This window comes from Rhea americana, unplaced genomic scaffold, assembly GCF_003343005.1.
Source record: "Rhea americana isolate MKP2758 unplaced genomic scaffold, rheAme1 scaffold_47, whole genome shotgun sequence".
Classification (NCBI taxonomy): Eukaryota; Metazoa; Chordata; class Aves; order Rheiformes; family Rheidae; genus Rhea; species Rhea americana.
Window position 1 is genome coordinate 372448 of NW_028186612.1, and position 19453 is coordinate 391900.

The 19453-nt window shown below is 38.5% G+C and overlaps 1 protein-coding gene across 1 annotated transcript in view; it reads right to left on the minus strand.

Moving 5' to 3' along the window:
* DPP6 (dipeptidyl peptidase like 6) overlaps positions 1-19453 on the minus strand; it is a 425270-nt gene that overhangs the window by 32875 nt on the left and 372942 nt on the right. The window contains exons 11-16 of the mRNA XM_085316409.1: positions 16439-16562; positions 15546-15584; positions 7929-8036; positions 7274-7365; positions 5586-5633; positions 3433-3551 (exon numbers count right to left, since the gene is read on the minus strand). Of these exons, the coding sequence (XP_085172535.1) occupies positions 3433-3551; positions 5586-5633; positions 7274-7365; positions 7929-8036; positions 15546-15584; positions 16439-16562 (530 nt within the window). The remainder of the gene's footprint in view (positions 1-3432; positions 3552-5585; positions 5634-7273; positions 7366-7928; positions 8037-15545; positions 15585-16438; positions 16563-19453) is intronic.

Here is a 19453-nt window from a genome sequence, read left to right on the forward strand (position 1 = left end):
TTCACCTCCAGTACTTTTCATTTAAATATCAAAAATACTTTACGAGCATCATCTGATTAATCGAATTTTATATAGCTTACCATTCATTTTAGAGAGRTTAAGTTGAGACACAGTCCTGAGCAGGTAAGTTTGCGGCTTAGATCACAAACTAAGTTAATAAAAAGGCTAGAGTTAAAACTGAGGTATGGTGGAGGCTAATCTCTAGTTGTTGATGTAAAAATTGTTTTCAAGACATAGAAAACTTCTCATAAATACTTGCCCATGCACCTATCCTGCTAACAGCTGAGAAAATACAAATGTTCAAAACATTAAGCTTAGCAACATTCAGAGATACATATGGGTCTGACCTAAAGTCATACAAGTGCTACAAAATACACATTTTTGTAGACATCACAGGGTATAAAGCAAAGACAAGAAATCATATGAACAATGAAGGACTAATGGCAAAAGCCAGAAATTCTCATGTCTTCACCTGTCCAAAAATCACCTCATGACTTTCATGTAAGGTAGAAGCAAGTTCTTTGCTTTTTTGGAGGATCAYTGAAAATAACACCTGAGAGGATCCATGGTCTGGATGCTTTTAAACAGTGTAGATGTAGAAGAAAGCACCAAGCAACCAGTAGATACTCTGATTTTTGGGGGAAAGCAGTGGATGGGAACACCTAGTTCCCTGCAACTCATAGGTTGCAGAAGACATAAGATRAACCCTGGTAGACTTCTCCACTGTGTGGACTATCGCTACCCTGGCTGCTTGCTCAACTGCAGGATAAACAGGGTTCCTTGAATATGCTCATTAAAGGAATYCTTCTGTCTATAGATGAATATCTGGATAATGAACAATGGATTTCCTAATAATCAGGAAGACATTTTATTGCTCATGCGCAATAAAATAAAAGTCGGAGAAACTGAGGCAAGACCAAGTTGTAGCTAAGCACGTGGATGATGGGGGAAAAGGACTTTTCTTATTAGTGAATCARTGTGGTTCTCCTTCAGACTGCAATAGCATGACACCAGTTGCATGAAAAGTCTCTGCATCTCATAAAAATTAATATTACTTTCTTTGAAGTCTCTTAGTATTAATCCAACACTCATCAGGGTGTTGAAAACTCTCTAAGTCGAAGAGGATGATGTATATGATGCATCACCTCTGAGTGAGTCACCCAGGAGTCCCTATTCACTCAACAGAGAACCAGTATAGTCACTGAAGCCTAAAAGGATGATTAYTTATATCCAGAAGTATACATTTTAAATATAACATATGATTCCACTGGCTAGATCTACACTAACTATAGCAAGAAACAAAGAGAGCTCACTCCATTGCAAATGTGCATATATTAGATGTCTGAAGTTAGAYAGATCTTACACAAAATATATGTGCTAAAAGGAAAATTTTGCCCTGTAAACTGCTGAAAAGCAAAGAACCTGACAAAACTCTCACTTTCAGTAATGTAAATAAGGAACAGATCCACCAAACTCAATGAAATGATAYTTCCATAAAATAATTAAAAGTGTAAATTTGGTGAAGATCTCTGTATTCTCTCATGTATATACATTTTGCAAAGGTATCTCAATGGAGACAGCAGCTCCATAGTTCTGCCCTATTTTCCTGTACACTGGGTTCAGAGTTTCAGAATTTAGTCCTGYATAATTAAAATTCAGACATATTCAGCTGCTATCAACAGATGTAACTCTAATGACTTTAATAGAGGTATTTTTTAGAGCCACAGAGGATTTGGCCCCTCAGTTCATTATTCAATTCATTATCATTATCTTATGTACTTGGATTAATGTACAGACTAATAAAATTCATTAATCTCTTCAGATATCACTGCAGGTTTTTCTTTAAAGGGGATATAATGCAATACAAACATAACAGCTCATAATTGCTGATAAGACCCTCTGGAATCCTTAATCTTGTTATTCACAGGTTGTTTGAGTTACAGTAARCAACTATCATTGCTAAAGCAAAATGGACACCATTTTTGGTAGCTATTGACAGCCTTTCTTGATATGGGAACAACAAGAAAAATATATAGGGATTTTTCTTGTCAAGAGTCAAACCTCCTAAACAYGGTAATATTTACCCCAGTACTTAAGGTTTAGTGGGAAATGACACTTTTGTATATACGTCTACCACAATTCAAAGATTTGCAAGTAGTCTGTTAACCTAACTAGTCTATTCTACCGCCAGTGCTACTTCACTGTAGTGTATTGTCAGGTATTTCTCAATCTACCTRTAACTGTCTCCCCAAAATGCAGTCCATCTTTCCTTCTGGAGGGCAGAACACATTTCTGCAATAGTCTACGTACACAAGTTTCTCTAACCATTCTGTAACTCTCCTTTAGCTTCATTTTCCTGGTCATTTCCTATTTTACTGTCTCAAGTACTTCTTCTTTCTCCTCAGTTACAAGCGCTTCCTGGCACCAGCAAACACTTGCCAACCAGAGAAGGGACAGTTGGTGCACCACCGGCAGACCGTCGCTCTTCAGCAAAGGGAGTCCTTAGCTGCTCTGCGACAGCAGGCACAACRTGAGCCTGTCCTTTAGATATGTACACACTCATTTTTTTGTGCAGTCTTTTGAAACTAAGGCCTTTCTTGTTTGTGGCACGCTGCTTTGCAGTGTTTGAGCAGCTTCGATTACAGCAGCGGGGGACTGGTGAGACCAGCACAGGCTTGYGGCCCGGCAATCCAGTAATTAAGCAGAAGGAAATTACAGAGGATTAAATGTTACAGAGTTCTGAATTTATTCATAATAGAGATGTAGAGAGCTGACAGAATAATAGGAAGTACATACATTATTAAGTGATCCACTTTCACTCCTYTTCTACCATGCCCTCTCCTACCATGCTGCCTCCCACCATACCCCTTCTCCTCAGCCCTTTGGATACTGCAAGGGATTTTAAACACAGGAAATCTGCCCAGCGTATAAATTATTACAAGTTAAAGGAAATTTATGATGAGCAATCACTGATATTATGTACTGAACCACCAAACGTACTGTCCACTCAGTAGCTTTCTAGCTAACTGCCTTGGCAAACTGTTCAGTCATTGAACTGACACAGAATTTGTAACCCAGCCCCAGCGTCCCCCACAGTGAATCCCACCTCCTCGGTTTGCAGCTCACAAACTGTCTGATGCTGTTTCACCYCTGTTCTGCTCTTTGACTCATTGAGGCTCAGAGCGGCCAAAGGAGCATGCCTGTCTCCAGCAGAAGCTGTGCACAGCTGAAGGTTGCACATGCCTGCTTTCCAATTTGAATAAATTCATAAATGAAAGAAAAAAATGTTCAGAGTAAAATTTCAGATTCAAAGTGGCCCAGGTTTTTAGAGCTAGTTTTTCAAAGCTGTTCATGGGTCCATAGGATGTCTAAATATGTCAATAGCAATAGCAATGTCTACTCTAACTCCTGCAATAACAAAACTCAACATACCTTCACATGTCAGTAAGAAGTATTCCAGATTGTGACTGAATGACGCACTGAAATAAGTACAGTTTTCAATCAGATCGCAAGACAGACACCGCCTGTTGAAGTTTCCATTTGTGCTTGCACTGAAAAAGTTAATACATGTCCRTGAAGGTCACTGAGCAAATGTTATYGGGAAGCAACATTATTTGAACTTTACTGTACTGTAGAAAAAGAGCATAAATACAATATGTCCAATATTACTAAGAGACAAAGCCTTTCCATTTAATTGAGTCTAAATAGCAGTATTTTTTTTCTTTTTTTTTGATCCCTGAATAGAGAATATATAAGGGGATATTGATGGCTCTTTTTGCAAGGTCAGGTGGTTACACAGAATGATATATTTTTTTTCTCAAAAAATGATGGTTGACATTTCACAAGAAGAAGTTTTAATTCAGYGAAGGAAGGCATGAAACAAAGGAGCTGTATTTCCACACCAGCTTCTCTTTCTTTACATTTATTCATGGTGGCATCACTGGTTTGATTTGCTAGCTGCTGCCTCCAGTACCACCCCCCTTTCTTTAGGTTTAAATAGTTACTCATATAACACCAAATTAGAAAGGAAACATTGTGTTTAGGTTCTGTTTTTTGAAGAAGGCAATCTGGCCTGACCATACACTCAGAAACATTTTGTAGAATCACKGAAGGGTTGAGGTTGGAAGGGACCTCTGGAGATCATCTAGTCCAACCCCACTGCACAAGCAAGGTCACCTAGAGCACCTAAGAGTCTATTGTAGACTGAAGATGAATCAAAGATTATTGGCAAATATTAATAAATAAATTTTTGCACTGCTACAGCATTTTGCAACATCAAAATGCTTCGAGATATTAATGAATAGATCTTTCCAGTATTACTGTAAAGCTGATGAGTGTATTTGCTACTACTTCCAGGTGGAAAGAGATGAGACTGAGCAACCTGTTTAAGGCCATAGAGACTGAGCTGAGTAGCTCCTGGGTTCTTGCTCAGGCTCAGATCACATCTCTGGCTTAAMACTGGCTAGGTAGTGCAAGAAGCACTTTAAATTATTTTTTTCCCCATTTCATTGAAGTGACTGGTCAAATTAGCTTTAATTCCCTCTTCCCCTTGACCCTCTCCCCCCCCCCTTTTTTTTTTGTCTTCAAGAAAATAAACACTGAGCTGAACTTCTCTTAAGAAATTGTGGAGTACAGTGTACAGGAATAGAGGTCTTGAATAGAAAAATAATTAAATTACAGGGAATTTAGTTTAATCTAGTCTCGTCCCCATTGAGGGGAAAAAAAAAACAAGAATAACAACAAAACATTACATACTAGAGAACGAAAATGTACTGGCAAGTCCTTACTGATGGTGCTTGCACCAGCTTTGCCCCTCACTGGAAATGCAAAGACAGAGGCAGAGTGATAGAGAAGGAAAAACAGAATAAATGGAATTGCTTGATTTCTTCTGTTTCCAGTTCTGTGAAAGAGCAGCTTGCCTTATCTAGGGACTTTACTTTGCAGAGAACTATAATGATTTATCAGCTAGTACTTTCAGATGATTAGAAATAGTGCATGAAATTAATAAATGTCCAAAATTATGATTTCAATTCTTGGTTTTGCTCCCCTTTGTAATCTGCTCCCACAACACTTTAGTGACAGCTACGCTGTCAATAGCTTACTAGAAACTAACATTTTACTCTTGATAGTTACTGAGGAAACTAAAATCCTCTGAATTTCAAAAAAGTATTGTTATTTCTTTTCAATTGCSTGAGGAGGTGAGGTGCTATTAAACTTCCATGAAAATTGTATTCTGGAAGGATAAAGAACAGTTTATACTATTAGTTTATGTAATTCTGAAATCTTTCAGGTGTTAAGYAATTTTAATGGAAAGTGTTTCATTTTGCATGACAGTTTATCAGGCTTGAGACTGATTTCAAATCCRAAAGAAAATGAGAAAATTGCTAAATTTCAAACATTTGCAACTTGGTGGCACACATTCTGTTCACTGTTGTTAGGCAGTTCTGTTTGCTGAAGTGACACGCTACAACCCCATTAAAGACGAACCCATGAGAGTGTTTCTGTCGGAACCTCTTAAGTAATGAATCATGTAAGATTGAAATCAGTTGGAAATTCTRTATGTGATGATAGCAAAGCGCACATACCTATATAAATGTCGCCTTCTTGGCAAGTCTTCTGTGCTGTGGAAATAACTGAAAAATAATTGTAAAGAGAATTGTATTGTTAGGAGGGTATTTACAACAACTGTCTTTTACAACGTCTTTATTCACATAACCATTTTGCTGATCTTGTAAAAGCACGGAAAGCTTAAACTGGGAGAACGTACGAAAGGACCCTCCACAGCACAGGGTGATGCCAGTGTGTGATAGGCTGCACTGCAGTTAAAATAAACATGGAAAAGTTTGGGTCCCTGACCACGTACATCAGCGGATCAAAAAGGACCAAGCGATAAAGGTAAATGCCTTTAGGTTCTGACATTAAACTTTCTGGTATATAATTACCTTTAAAGACTTTTCTTTTTTGCTTCAGAACTTTTTTTTTTTAAATCTCTAATTATTTTCATCCTTTGACCAGCTAACTGTCATCTGTGCAAACCCCATCCAAAGGTCTCATTTGAAAAAGAAAGCTGAACTTTTAAGGGGGACAGGGTYTGCACTTAAAGACTACTCCATTGCCCTCGATTCCTGCTGAGGCTGTAGTCACCTCTTTCTGCAGCTTAAACTGTTGTGCGCTGACAGCACCAGCTTCCAAAGACCATAATGAACCAATTTTTCTTGACCTTTAATTAGCTGATGTTGCTGGAGGTGGTCAACTTCAAGAGAATGTGCAGCTTTCAGATTGATCCGCCAGAAGAATTTCTTGTGAATATTGACYGAGCACAGGAGCAAGCGCGTGCCGTTCACGGGATGTCAGGCACGTCGGGCAGGGTATTTAGCCCTGGTGATCTGTTTCCAATAAGCTGCGCTTGCCTAAATGTACATTTTGATTGCACAAATTGCATAGGATATTTGCTACTTGGCTGGACAGTTATAAATGTGAATAAGAGCACTCATGATAGTTTGCTGCTCATCTCTGCAAGCCATTAAAGATCTTTAGCTCTTACTGAAGCTATTGGTAATTGAGGTTATTCAACACCTTGAAGGAGAATCATGCTCCGTTCTTAATGATCATTCAAAATTTATCATAATCCAGAGAATTTTCACCCAGTAGTTCAGTGACAAGCCTGTCTGAGACAAAAATTATTTTAAATTGAAGAATATGAGCGTTCAGAATCTTGCATCTAACTGAGAATTTGCCTGAAAAGGAATCTATAGGATAATAGATTCAGGAAAGCCTTCTGAACATTTTCTCATGTATTTTCTTGAAATCTATTCCAAAAAGTAAAAATTTACAAAAGTTATTTTACAATGTAAATGACAAGTGTGAAAAAGCTTGTTTTGAGTTGCTAACTAACTACTTTTGTCTAATGCAGCAATATTTTTGCAGGTTAAAAAAGATTTCTGGAACTGACTATCTAGGCAGTTAATGAAAACAGGTTTCGTCCTTTGGAGGTTAACATCAGCAGCTGTTTAGGGTGAAATCACTCTTCTGCACAATTGTATCCTGTATTTAATGGTCACAGAAAGAGAGGTTTGAACTGTACAAAGAAAATCAAGGTAAGACAAGATATACTGGGCCAGTGTAAGAGGTTAAGCCAAAACAGAGACATTCTCCTTCTGTCTTATTCGTATCCCTGTATGCTCAAATAATCAAAATACTGCTGCAAACTCATAACCCCATAGTCCAATGCTAAACAACAGACAACTGATTTATCAGACCAAACTTTACTTACATTTTATGTCTTTTTTCATCATATGCCAATATCTTKGTCACATCCCAGTCACCAGATGTAATAGACTGTAAGTTATCACTGCTACTATTGGGCTGCCAAAAATAGAAAGAATTATATATTTTTTAATTATTCTTAAAAGAAGATATTTGAGCAAAGCTTATTGTCGTGTTTCTCATCTCAAAAAGGAAATTCTTTTAATTCTAGTACTTGTCAAAAATAAGCATCTACAGTTTCTGCCTCAAATATTTCTGAGAATCTACAGAATTCACAGACAAATGATGAATTTGGTGATGAATTTGATGCAGATCACCCTGAAACCCCTTCTTTTAATCCAACATCCCCAGGAGCTTCTGGTTAATCCTTTATGGTAGTACAAGGATTAACTTATTTAGATACAGCTAGGAAGACTTTAAAAAATGGAACAAAGTAATGATACTCTTTGAAAAGAGGGAGTAAGTAGACCTTTTCCTTCAAGTATCTCATCTGAAAATGCTATTTTATGCCTGAAAAACTACCACCAACCGTGTTCTTTTACGTACAAGATCCACATTCTGTATTTGTACCTTCATGTGTCTCAGGAGTGAGCATAAATAACACTTTTTTATYGTTTCCCACTCAGAGTAGGATAAACAAGCAGCAGCAGTGAGAGATTCACCTGTGATGACGACATGGCGATGTGATAGAATTTTCCACGTCCTCCCTGAGGAATGGCTCGGACAAAGAAAAATTTCCGACCGTCCTTGGAAAAAATCGGCTCTTCATTCTATGAATGCCAAATACAAGGATTTTGTGTGATTAATTTATTGTATTTAAGATTGATCAACACTGCAAGAAACTGTGAAATTAGTTTACGGTAAAATAGAGAGCTCTCCCTAACATCTATCTGAGATGAGGAAAAAAAATGGAGAAGTTAATACCGAAGGTTTGAAAATCATTTTTTTCCAAGCTCATAAAGAAGCAGACATCCTTCAGCTGTGGGAAGACAAAAAGCAAAATGTGCACCTGTATAGCTGACTGCTCAGGGCAGGGGCAATAAAGCTTTTKGAAAAGGCTTTGAACCTTGTTGGCACAAGTATGACAAATCTTGTTTATTCTGCTGGAAGAACTGATCTGTTCCTGTCCTCAAGGAAACATGACTAACAGTATCTTTCAGTATCTAATTCCTGTCTTTTCCTACCTTTTTTCAGATGCTTAAACCACTGAATTATTTACAAAGGAGGAGATTATCCTGTGAAACTGTCTTTGACACAGAGCTCCCAGGTGAATGTGATGATTGACTTCCATTGGGTTACTGGAACTTTCAGCCAGAGGTAGAAGGGATTCAACGTAAGGAAATCAAACAACACATATGGCAAGCAAGTATGGAAGCTTCCTGGAAGCTTCCTTTTTTTTTTTTTTTTTTTTTTTTTTTTTTTATATATATTATTATTATTGTTACTGCAGGAAACCTGAGACACATGGGAGGTCTCTATTGCAGGAGATGGTTGAACAGCAGATCACCAGGGAGAGCAGTAGGATGGTAAATATGGTGTGATGCAGCAGCACTATACCGAGGGAGTGGGCTAGCTGGACCTCCTCTACCATGCATCCTGAACAGCTGGGATCAGAACGAAAACTGAACATTTGCTGAAGCTTTCCATGACACTAGACCTCCCTGGGACCRGCCAAGCCCTTCCTGTCCTGGCCCACTCCCCGTGCTGGTGAGCTCCAGGGCTCCATCTCTAACAGCTGATGACAGCGTCAGGGACACTCTTTTGCTCAGYCTCTTCTGGCTTGATATTTATGAAACATCCTGGCTTTCTGCTTGGCACATGCGAAGACACCACTCTGAACCATGAAGAACTCGATTGCATAGGGAGACTTAGGCTAATGCAAACATTTATAGCAATGAAATAAACCTTTTGTATTTCTCATAGGCTTGCACATTACTCTTACTGTACTTTCCTTTACTACCAGTTCTTCATTGATTTATGTTCTTTCTGCTATTCATCGCATTTATCAACACTATATTAGAGGATTCTAACTGCTTGTTTTTCCTTTTATTTTCCTCCACTTAGGTTTGCAGTATATTTTAAAATATGCCCATTTATTGTTTGCTGAAGTTCTATGAAATAGTAGTTTCATTTGTTACTGACATTTTTCTAGGACCTGAAACATGAAATTATATATAATTTTCAGATCTCTTTCATGACAGGAGAAAATCCCTTGGAAACCTGCTGTGACAGCATGGACAAACCCTCTGTTCAACAGGCTTCACTTTAGTGAGGTAAATAGCAACTTGTTCAGCTTGTATTTCTATATCTGTCTACTGCATTACGTACTCCAGTACTATGTCTCTGCCAGCGAAAGTAGGCTTTGGGCAGATTGGTTTGAAGTTCATTTGGAGTTACAGTGAAGGAGGTCCGTGGCAGAAATGACAGATGCTAGCCCTCAGCRCTCGCCTGATGTTGCAAGGCAGTCTGTTCGCATGTACCTGTTGTTGGAAGGGCTACACATTAACACCACCATAACTTCATTTAAAACCTTGACAGAGACAGAGACTTGGCCTGGCCAGCAAGCAGGGAGATCAAATCAGAAGGTTTTTGGAAGAGACATTTATGGCATATTTATACCGTAGGGAGCTACACTGGGGATCTTGAAGTGAACTTGGCTGGAACTGCAGTTTACGGGATAAATCAAGCAAATAAAATTTCAAACAGTAGCATTTAAATAAAAAACTGTTCTTTACACTGGAACTGTTCTAAGCACCTCCTGAACACTCCTGTACAGATATGCACAGGCCTTAAGCAACAATTCAAACAGTATTGTTTTTTTTTCTTCCCCCTCTCCTTCTGTCTGATACAAACTGTCTGAGCTTTTGGCTATTATTTGCTGAATCCCACAATGCTAGAACCAAAAAATACACCTTGAAAATAACAGGAAATCATCAGTTTAAAGCAGGTAAAAGAAGATACTTTTCCTGTGCAGCGGGTAGAGAACTTCTGGATTTTTTTGCCACAAGAGGCTGTGAAGACAGCTGGGATCAGCAGGTGCAAAAACGTTTGAACAAATTCATGATTCATCAACAGACACTAAAAGGAATAGGCATAGGTATAATCTCTAACATCTGCAGTCCCATTATTGTAGATGTTGGTGAAATATGAGAGAAAAGAACTGTAGAAAGTAGCCAGGCTCAGGTTGTCCATAAATACCATGAGCTGTTGTGACTGGTAAAGAGAGAGTGATGCAGCAGAGAAGCAGCTATCTAACTCAGTTGGAGTCGGATTTGGCTCTTYGTTTGGCTCTTGCCTTTTTGGTCAGCTAGACTTTTATATTTAGRCAAATTTTACACAAATAGTCAAGGCCAATTTCCAGAAATTCTTAGTTTTATGAAGATGAAGGACAAGGCTATCCTAATGTCAATTATAYGTCTCTGACTTTGAGGCCTTGAAGATAGCACACATTCAAATGTGCACTGGGACAAACACTGGAAAGAGAAATTGTCCATTTTATGGGGACTCAGTGGGCCTGAAAGCCCTACGCATAYGTAAATACAACAAAACTACAACTAGTGACATCTGAAAGCCAGAAAACATTGATGATGCTGGGCTCATACTATACTGCAACTCCACAGGCTCCAGCTCTAAGCTGGTCCATCCGGGCCCTCGTCATGCAATACCTTCCCTGCCTCCTGCTCTTCCAGTGTGCAGTGTTTCACGCACTTTTGGCTGGAATCCACATATTTCCTCACAGAAATTAGTGGGAAAGCAGACTCTTTGAAACCTGGCATTGGGTTTGGCCTGCTGTGTATGGTACTGTGAATGATGACTGTGAATGGTACTTCTGTGAGAATCGTATTTTTCTAGTTCATTCTTAATGTTTAAATCAGAAACCAATTAATATGAATAATACAGTCCTCTCCTATTCCTCCTATAATGTCCTTTTCTTTCCATAACACAGGTTCTTTTTCTGTCTCATCTACCTTTGCCCATATCCAGAATTAATGAGTTTGCTCCAYGGGGCGAACTGGAGCATTTATTCTTCAGGAGAAATCTCCCAATACACTGTCATAGCACAATAACTCCAATAAACAAACAGACGTGACATGAAGCCTTTTAACTCTTTGCTTTTAGCTAAATACTTCATTTAAGTTCAATGAATTCTTATATATGCCCATGAGCATGACTGCAACAACATATTTGTCTCGACTTCTGGGTGCAGGGAAGCGACCTCACGCCATCATCCACCATACTCAATCCTTGTGGCAATGCCAAATCTTCCTCCTTTGTCCCTACCCCTGTGCTGGTCTTTACGGGTGGGACCACCATTCCAATGGCCATCTCTGAAGCTAAGACTCTGCCACTAAAGGCAAGGTCATCAATTGGTGAGGACATGAGTCCATGCTTCTGGATACCACTCCCCTCCACTGGATCCATGAATAATCCACAAAAACTGGATTATTTATTTAAATGCTGCATTCACAACCAAGAGACATTTTGTTATCTCTGATAGATAAATTTGATATTTGAATTATGGGGCTCTGCGTCCTATTTATGCTGCATTCTTTGAGTTTAGGGCAATGTCAGGTTAGTTATGGGCTTGTTACATGACAAAAGTTCTTCAAAGGGTTAAAAAGTCAGTCTTATTGATAAGGTTCTCTGATCTCTGCTTTTATTTAAAAGAACTTCATTTCCTACTGCCTATTAACTACATATAGGAAAATCATTACCGGGTTACTGTACTGTCAGGATGAAGATAAGGGAGCTGGAAAAGAAAAATGGTGTGAGGTTTTCAACAGCTCACCTTCTGATAGAGCAAAACGCTATTTGTAGACTGAAGTCACCTGAAAACCTAGGGAAATAGGAGGAGTGGAAAGAAAAATGCAACCCAAAGGAATCGTTATCAGGAGGCCAGCCAGCCCATGCAGGCAGTTTTGGAGGTCATATATCTTGAAACAATTCTATGGTAATCTCCTGGTCCCACTGACATCAATGTCAAAGCCCACGGCCTTCAGTGGAGTTGGAATTGCACCCTGGATTATAATTAATTTTGTTCAGGCTACATTCATGATTAAATAGCTAAGACAATTAAAGTGCCAGTAAAGTTTATCTATAATAGGTGCTCAGCAATTGTCTGATATCTCCCTTGCTGACACATTTTCTGTCTGTTACCATCACTGGCATGATGTGGAAAAGACTTCAGAAAAATTAAAACAAAATTATCTACAACTGTAATTACTATTTCAAAGTGTTTGTATATCTAAACAAGAGTATGAATAAAGTTCTGTCTGACTGTTATGTCCAGAAGTGCACAAGCAGGTATATGAATAAAAGCAATGAAAACTTTCAAAATCCCTAGTTAGCTTCTGTGAACATGTGCCCATTCTTATTTGTCCGAAAGTCTGAAAATTCTGGGCATGTCATGTGGCAAGCATAGTAAGGAGTGACAGACATTTTCTAGAAGGACATGTACATACTGTATATTTCTAGTTATATTTTACATAATTTACCCTGTCAGACACTGAAACCAGTACCTCTCTTGCGTTTACTGGAAAGAGGCTCTCCAAGTTTTTGGACCTAAATAAAATTCATTTAGAAACTTAAGCCCAGAAAGGAACACGACAGCATTTACTACGACCTTCCGTACACAGACTATTAAATCTCACTGTGTTACCAAACTACAGCAATAACAACAAATAAATTCAAATGCATGGGTCCTATCAAACTTCCACTATCTCAGCAGAAAAACATTAACCCTGTCATGCTTGGAGACTCCCTCATGCCCTTTGGGAGCATCTTCTGTCGTTTCACAGACATCTCCTCTCCCGTCTCCTGCTCCTAGCCTACAGTGAAGCTTGTCTCTATTCCAGATCAACTCCCTGAAAAGGGTAAAGCTCAGGTATATTTTGAATTTCTTTTTTTCTATATGAGTGACTTGGGAGCCAAAGGAGTATTTTAAAGAGTGAGGCAGCATCTAGACTCCTCAGTCCTACTGATTTTAATTTGGGATACTTTTGAAAATCTGGTCATGGAGTTCACCAATTAGCCAACCAGGCAGTTGGCGTCTTCTTAGTGGTGAGCTGAATCATGCGCAAGGTGCATCGACTTTGCCAGCTAYGCTGAAGACTATATTGACTGGCAACAGTGGGGAATTTGGCACCTGACTCATATGTGTACACCCAGATTGAAATRTTTAATCCTAGGAGTCTTTATCTTGAGCTGAGTCACACTGCTGAGCTCCTTAGTGGCTGCCTGGGGTACAATTCATCTCCTAAAAGAGGCTAGAGGAATCACATTAGCATTTAACATTTTCACATCATTCTCAGACTCAGACACACATGGCATGAAAATATTTTTTCAGGTATTTAGATGYACATGGAATGGAATAAAAAGACAAATAGAAAATGACATTATCGTAGTAATTATATATTTAATTGAGACTAGAAATTTAAATAATTTTGTTGCCAGATTCATAGGCAAAAGAGCTCTGTAATCCTTTAGGCTCTAACAAAAGCACTTGAATGGTAGCATCAAATGTCTCTGAAGTCTATAGCAAGAATTATCTTAGTTTAGTACTGAGATGTCTGACTCATTTGACTGGAACAAACAGCATTCTCTATCGTCAAACTAAGTATGTGACGTGGTAAAATAAAGCATATTTCTGTGGAGCAGACCCATTAGAGAGGCGCATATGATCCATTACTGTTATTCAGGACAAGACACCACTTTTAATTCTTGCCCATGTAGCAGGTACATGGCTAAAGAACCACAGCAGTGTATGAGCAGAAGTCYTTCTAATGCACTGCATTAAATTTCAGAAGAATGGGGGCCCAAGTAAATAGTAGGGAAAAGATTAAACCTACCCTTAGAGTTATAAAGTAAATGATCCTTGTGAACTACCTTTTTTAAGATACAATATATGGGTAATTTAATTTTCTATAGACGTGACCCATTTTTGAAGCATTTGTTATTTATTTAATCCAACACTGGCATTATGAACAGGAAGAATAGTTTGGCAGTATTTTTATTTTATACAAGAATATAGCAAAAGATTATTTGAAATGCTTGGAGCAGAAAGCTATTTCCTCTGTAAAATCAATTTTTGTCTGGATCAGACAGCCCGTTGCTGTAAGACAGCTACTGGAACAGAGGAGATCATTATTCCTGCTGTATACTGATGTATTGTAGTTTCTAGGTTCTTGGCTCTTCTGAGCAAATTGTGACAAAAATTTGAAATATTTTATATCTAGACTTGGAAAAATACGGTGCAAGTTCTTTAACTGACATGTTACTCCCTGTTTGGCATTCCCATATCCCATGCAAAACAGTTCAATGCTATGACTGAATCGGTATCAGCAGCTTCTCTCTAAAGAACAGCTTAATCAAATCTGAGATCACTTCATAAACTGACTGCTGGAAAAATGTTATAAAAGGTCTTTCAGAGATTCACCTGCTGGAAATCTGCAGSTTGTATATAGAGTTATATACTGGGGGGGGGGGGGAGTGGAGGGAGAAGAGAAAGGAAGGGAAGGGAAGGGAATTGCACAAATCTAAACTTTCAGGGGGTTAAATTTGCTATTTCTGATTTTTTCAGGGCTTAGCTTCATCTGTGTTTCATTTGGGGATGGGAGCACACAGCCATACAAATTAATAGTTCCTTCCTATTCTGTGTCTCATGTAAGCCCATACTGACATATGTAAGCCCAATTGCTTTATTGACAATTTTATTTCCTTTTCACTTTTCTCACATCTAAAAACATATGCAAAGAGTCAAATAGATAATCTTGTCAAACTTAGCTTAAGTGATTTGTAAGTCCGATCTGAATAATTTTGGCTCTGAAGGGACATAGACCCTTTTAATTAAATGACCTTTGATCTTCTGTTTTCCACAGTGGACTTTTCTGCCTAGAAGACTAGAAAACAACCAATATACTACCTAAAATCAACATCAGTCTTTAAAGACCACTTCTATGGCAGGCAGGTCTTGTGGATAATCTGTGACTGGAGGAATTTCAACCAGTACTAGTTTTTCAGCTTGTTTAAATCCAAGTAAATTGSAGACTAACAATTGGTTTCAGCCACTGGGATCTACTGAAGAAGATGGCATCTCGGGTACAGTACACTTTAGTTCAATCAAAAGAGCTTGTTTATTACTGGGAAACTGTTTTCTGCAACATGGACCACATCACCTTGTAAGTAACCTTCTAGGTTTAGAAACTATTTTTTTTTCTCTTTGAGAAAAACAAACAAAAAATCTACTTAAAATTTGACTGCAAGGAGAGGGTCAACATTACCTGTCTGTGCAGCCAACCTTCGCTTTCATCTTCATGTTTCTAAAATAAAACACAGCCGTTAAATAATATACTTTGTATGTATTACATTTTGCTCATCAGTGCAGAAAGCCRTTTGACTAAGTCTAAAAAGTTGTGAACAAGCACAAAAACATCTATTTAAGCATGCGGTTCAGGAATTTAATGAAGTGACTACTCTCTTGGTCTTCCATCTCTGATAAATAACCAAGCACGTATCCAGGAAAGTATTTTACTCACATAGACAAAAAATAAATTTAAAAAATCAGCAATACATATTATTCCCCAAAGAAATATAGTAGTAAGTTGCTAAAAAAGGACTGYTGTGCACAATGTTATGATGTGCAGTGTTGTGACACTTTTTTTTCAAGGGGTAGCAATATTAAAACACTCTCCTACTGTGACACAACCTATATCAGTTTAAAAGATGATATATGCCAATGCTTAAAGAGGTTATATCAATACACTAGCACTTGCAGTGGTACAACTATATCTGCAGGAGGTTTTAATTAAATAAAATTAAATCGGAGGTTAACGAGCATGGGCGTGATGCCATTAAATTAGAATGTCTCAAAGCTCTTCAGGTTACAAATTGTTGATCTGTGTGTGCTCATGCATGTAGGCAGCTATTTTAGGATAAACTCTATCTCACTATACACACAGCACAAGTAAGGCCATACAGTTCCTGGCTTTCTATCAGGTAACAAAAAAAGCCCTTCCACCATTGCACAGGAAATCTTGCAAACATTTTTTATAGTCTCTGTCTGCTTAAATAAATAYGTGTCAGCTGGCATGTTTCCATATAGGAGAACTGAAAGACTTTCTTATGTGAGTTACGAAGACTGATGGCAAATGACCATTTTGATCATCTTCCCTACCTTCGTGCAGACTCCAGTGGTGGCATCGCACAGCGTCAGGATAGACACGTTCTGGGCCCTGTTCAGCCAGTTTACTGCCACTTTGGTGCTAGTTGCCCACTTCACCATGGTTATGTAATAATCCCTGAAAACACAGAAACATGTTAAATCATCAGCGCTGCTGGCCAGCACCTCATTAAGAACACTGATAGTCTAATGTTTTGCCACAYGGCAGAGCTTTTGGAGGCTCTTATGAGCAAACAGTATAGGAAAGATCTCTGGTCATTAGACCTATATCCTGACACATGTCGTCTGCTCTACACAAGGATTCCAATGTCTAAAAATGACATTTTCAGGGATGAGCAGATATTTCACCTGCCGCTTCTGAAAGTCRTTTTCAAAGAAGAGTTGAACATTGAGATGAAGAGTCATTTAAGCTATTCAGCCTTTCAAGGACTAAAATGCCTAGAGCTAAAAATATATGCATAGGTGGAAAAAAATGCATACAATTTCCATTGTGAGCAGACTAGCTGGCTGACTCAAAGCCATCACTGACAATGGTTGTATTCTTTATGCTCATGAAGAGCTAATGGCCTCTAAATATGCTTGCTACCTGGCAAAATATCCATAAGTGTTGTATTAAGAKGAAAAGAGGAAGAAGGATAGAGTTTGCAGAGACATACGCTTTCTCCAAAACAGATGCAGCTAGTTGCCATAAGACAGTSAATAGAGGTGTGACAGTTTGCATAGGCAAAAATGCTGTCCCGCGCTCCATGTACCATCCTCTATTTATTGCTGAACATGTTCAGATTATGGTAATATCCAGAGTATATTGTCAATGAGGTTCCTCTGCTCTTGGCTTGATGGTATTGATGCCCCAGAAAACTTAAGAAAAGGACTGTGCAATACTGAGAAATGCAACCAGTCAGCCTGGGCTTGGCTGGAAAATACCAGATCATGAATAAACAGAGCTTCAGAGGTAGTCTGAGCTGGAGCTCACACATGTCCACCTCTGCAGCAATTCGGAGCTTCACCACTTCATCTCTAGGGCAAAACCCTTGCTGATCTGACAAATCTAGTGATGTTATAATATACYGGTGGGCTATGTGGGCCAAAGACATCCTTAAATTATAATGATTTTTCACAGCATGCAGTCTATAAAAAATTTATTAGTTCATTTGTTTGCTATAAAATATGTATAAGGAATTGTTGCTCTCATTGGAATTAATGTGCTGTGTCACTGGAGAGTACTTTGTGTTCTGGCAAAGGCTACTGTATACACTGAAAAGAAAGGGCAAAAGCAACAAAGACTCATTTCTCTAGCAAAATAACAAGTTGGAAATTGATTTTGTAGTTTCAGTAATATTTAGTGCCTGAATTTGGCTAGGGAAAAAGAACAAAAGACCTCAACAACTGCATCCACCACACTGGAAGGAATAGTACTCCCGGCTGAGACAAATGTAGTCTGAAAATTCTTTGCTTGAAATAAAATTGTAATTTTACTCTTTATCAGCAAGAGCATAGTCTCTAGAAGGAAAAAACAACAAAGCAAAATTAAACTGTATAACCATCTCTTCGTCCTCTCCAAAATGAACTGAGTATATTCAGCCTACCCAGGAAATGAATGTGAATTTAGTACATATTGTGGCTTGGAGCATTTTTTCCATAAATCCAATTTAAAGTTTGAAGGACATATATTAAATTTTTTCTATCCACCTCATTGCTTGAATATAGGAGCCAAAGTTCTTGCTAAAGAAGTTTTAATTATTATTTTAGGTCAAATATAATCTTTTTTACAATCSTGAAGATGGGTATGGACTCCCAAATTCTCTCTGAAGAATATCCCAGTCATAAAGCCCTTAGATACCCCAGCTACCAGACTAATGTGTATAATTGCATAGTTCTTATTATTCTGGCTTCAGAGTAGTGCAGTCTTTAATTTATTTCTCTTTACGTCTCTTCTGTAGGACAACCATGTTTTACGTTTTCCATTTCGCAGAGGAAAATGAGACGATAAGGCATGATTCATCGCAGTTAATTTTAAATGTCTGCACCACAGCCAGCCCCTCTGGTTGAGCAGACTTCCCATACAGTCAACGGAGAGGAGCTGGCATTTCCAAAGTGCAATTCATCTGACCTATCGCAGATTTTGTACAGAGCTGAATTAAGGAGATTCTATTTTTTCCCAGTGGCAACAGATGGAGTTTAGCCTGGCGGTTATCCGGCCACTTCAGAATGAGACGTCCCTTTTGTAGACATCTGCTTCAGAGCAGATTGCACGCTCTCAAAGGAAAGAAGGAACTTCTCCGAGCACCTTCCGGAAGGGTGCAGCTATGCTGAGCTTTGCAATGTRTTTCACCGTCTCAAGTAAAGACTTCAGTGGTTGGGTTTGCAATCATCTGGACGYCGGTTATTTTGCAACGTCCTTGCTTATCTACTAACTTTACCTGGCTGATTTTTTGAGATATGAATCTAAAACACGAATATCCAAAGTATGAAAATAGTAACAAAGACATAAAGATCACAAAGAGTGGACAGTGATATGTTGCATGGCCAAGTGACAGGCAGTTGTCCGCTCCACGGTCCCCAGAGCACGGCAGGYTCCTGTCTCAGATTCCAGACTCGGATTTGTCTGAGTTTCTCCTCTATTTCTTTATTCATGACCTACACAAGGACCAGTGACARTTCCTGCAGCCAGGGGGGACAACATCTTGGTTTAATTTGCCATCTAAGGCACAAATATGATGTGACAAGTAATCTGGCTCATGGTCCTGTTCCCACTACCTGCTGATGTAGCAGTTATTAACTGTGAGAGGTCCAGTGCTTTCCATCAAAATAAAAAAATGGCTTTCTGACATTAAATATTAGAATTACTTTTTTTTTCTACAGTTTTTGTCTTGCCCTCCCTAAYTTTCTTTTTTGCACAGCAAAGAATGACATTGGAGAAAATTTAGCAAAAATGGTCAGTATGAAAGATTTGAAAAAAAGAAAAAAATATCAAAATGGCATATAGTATTTTGGGGGAAATTTCAGACT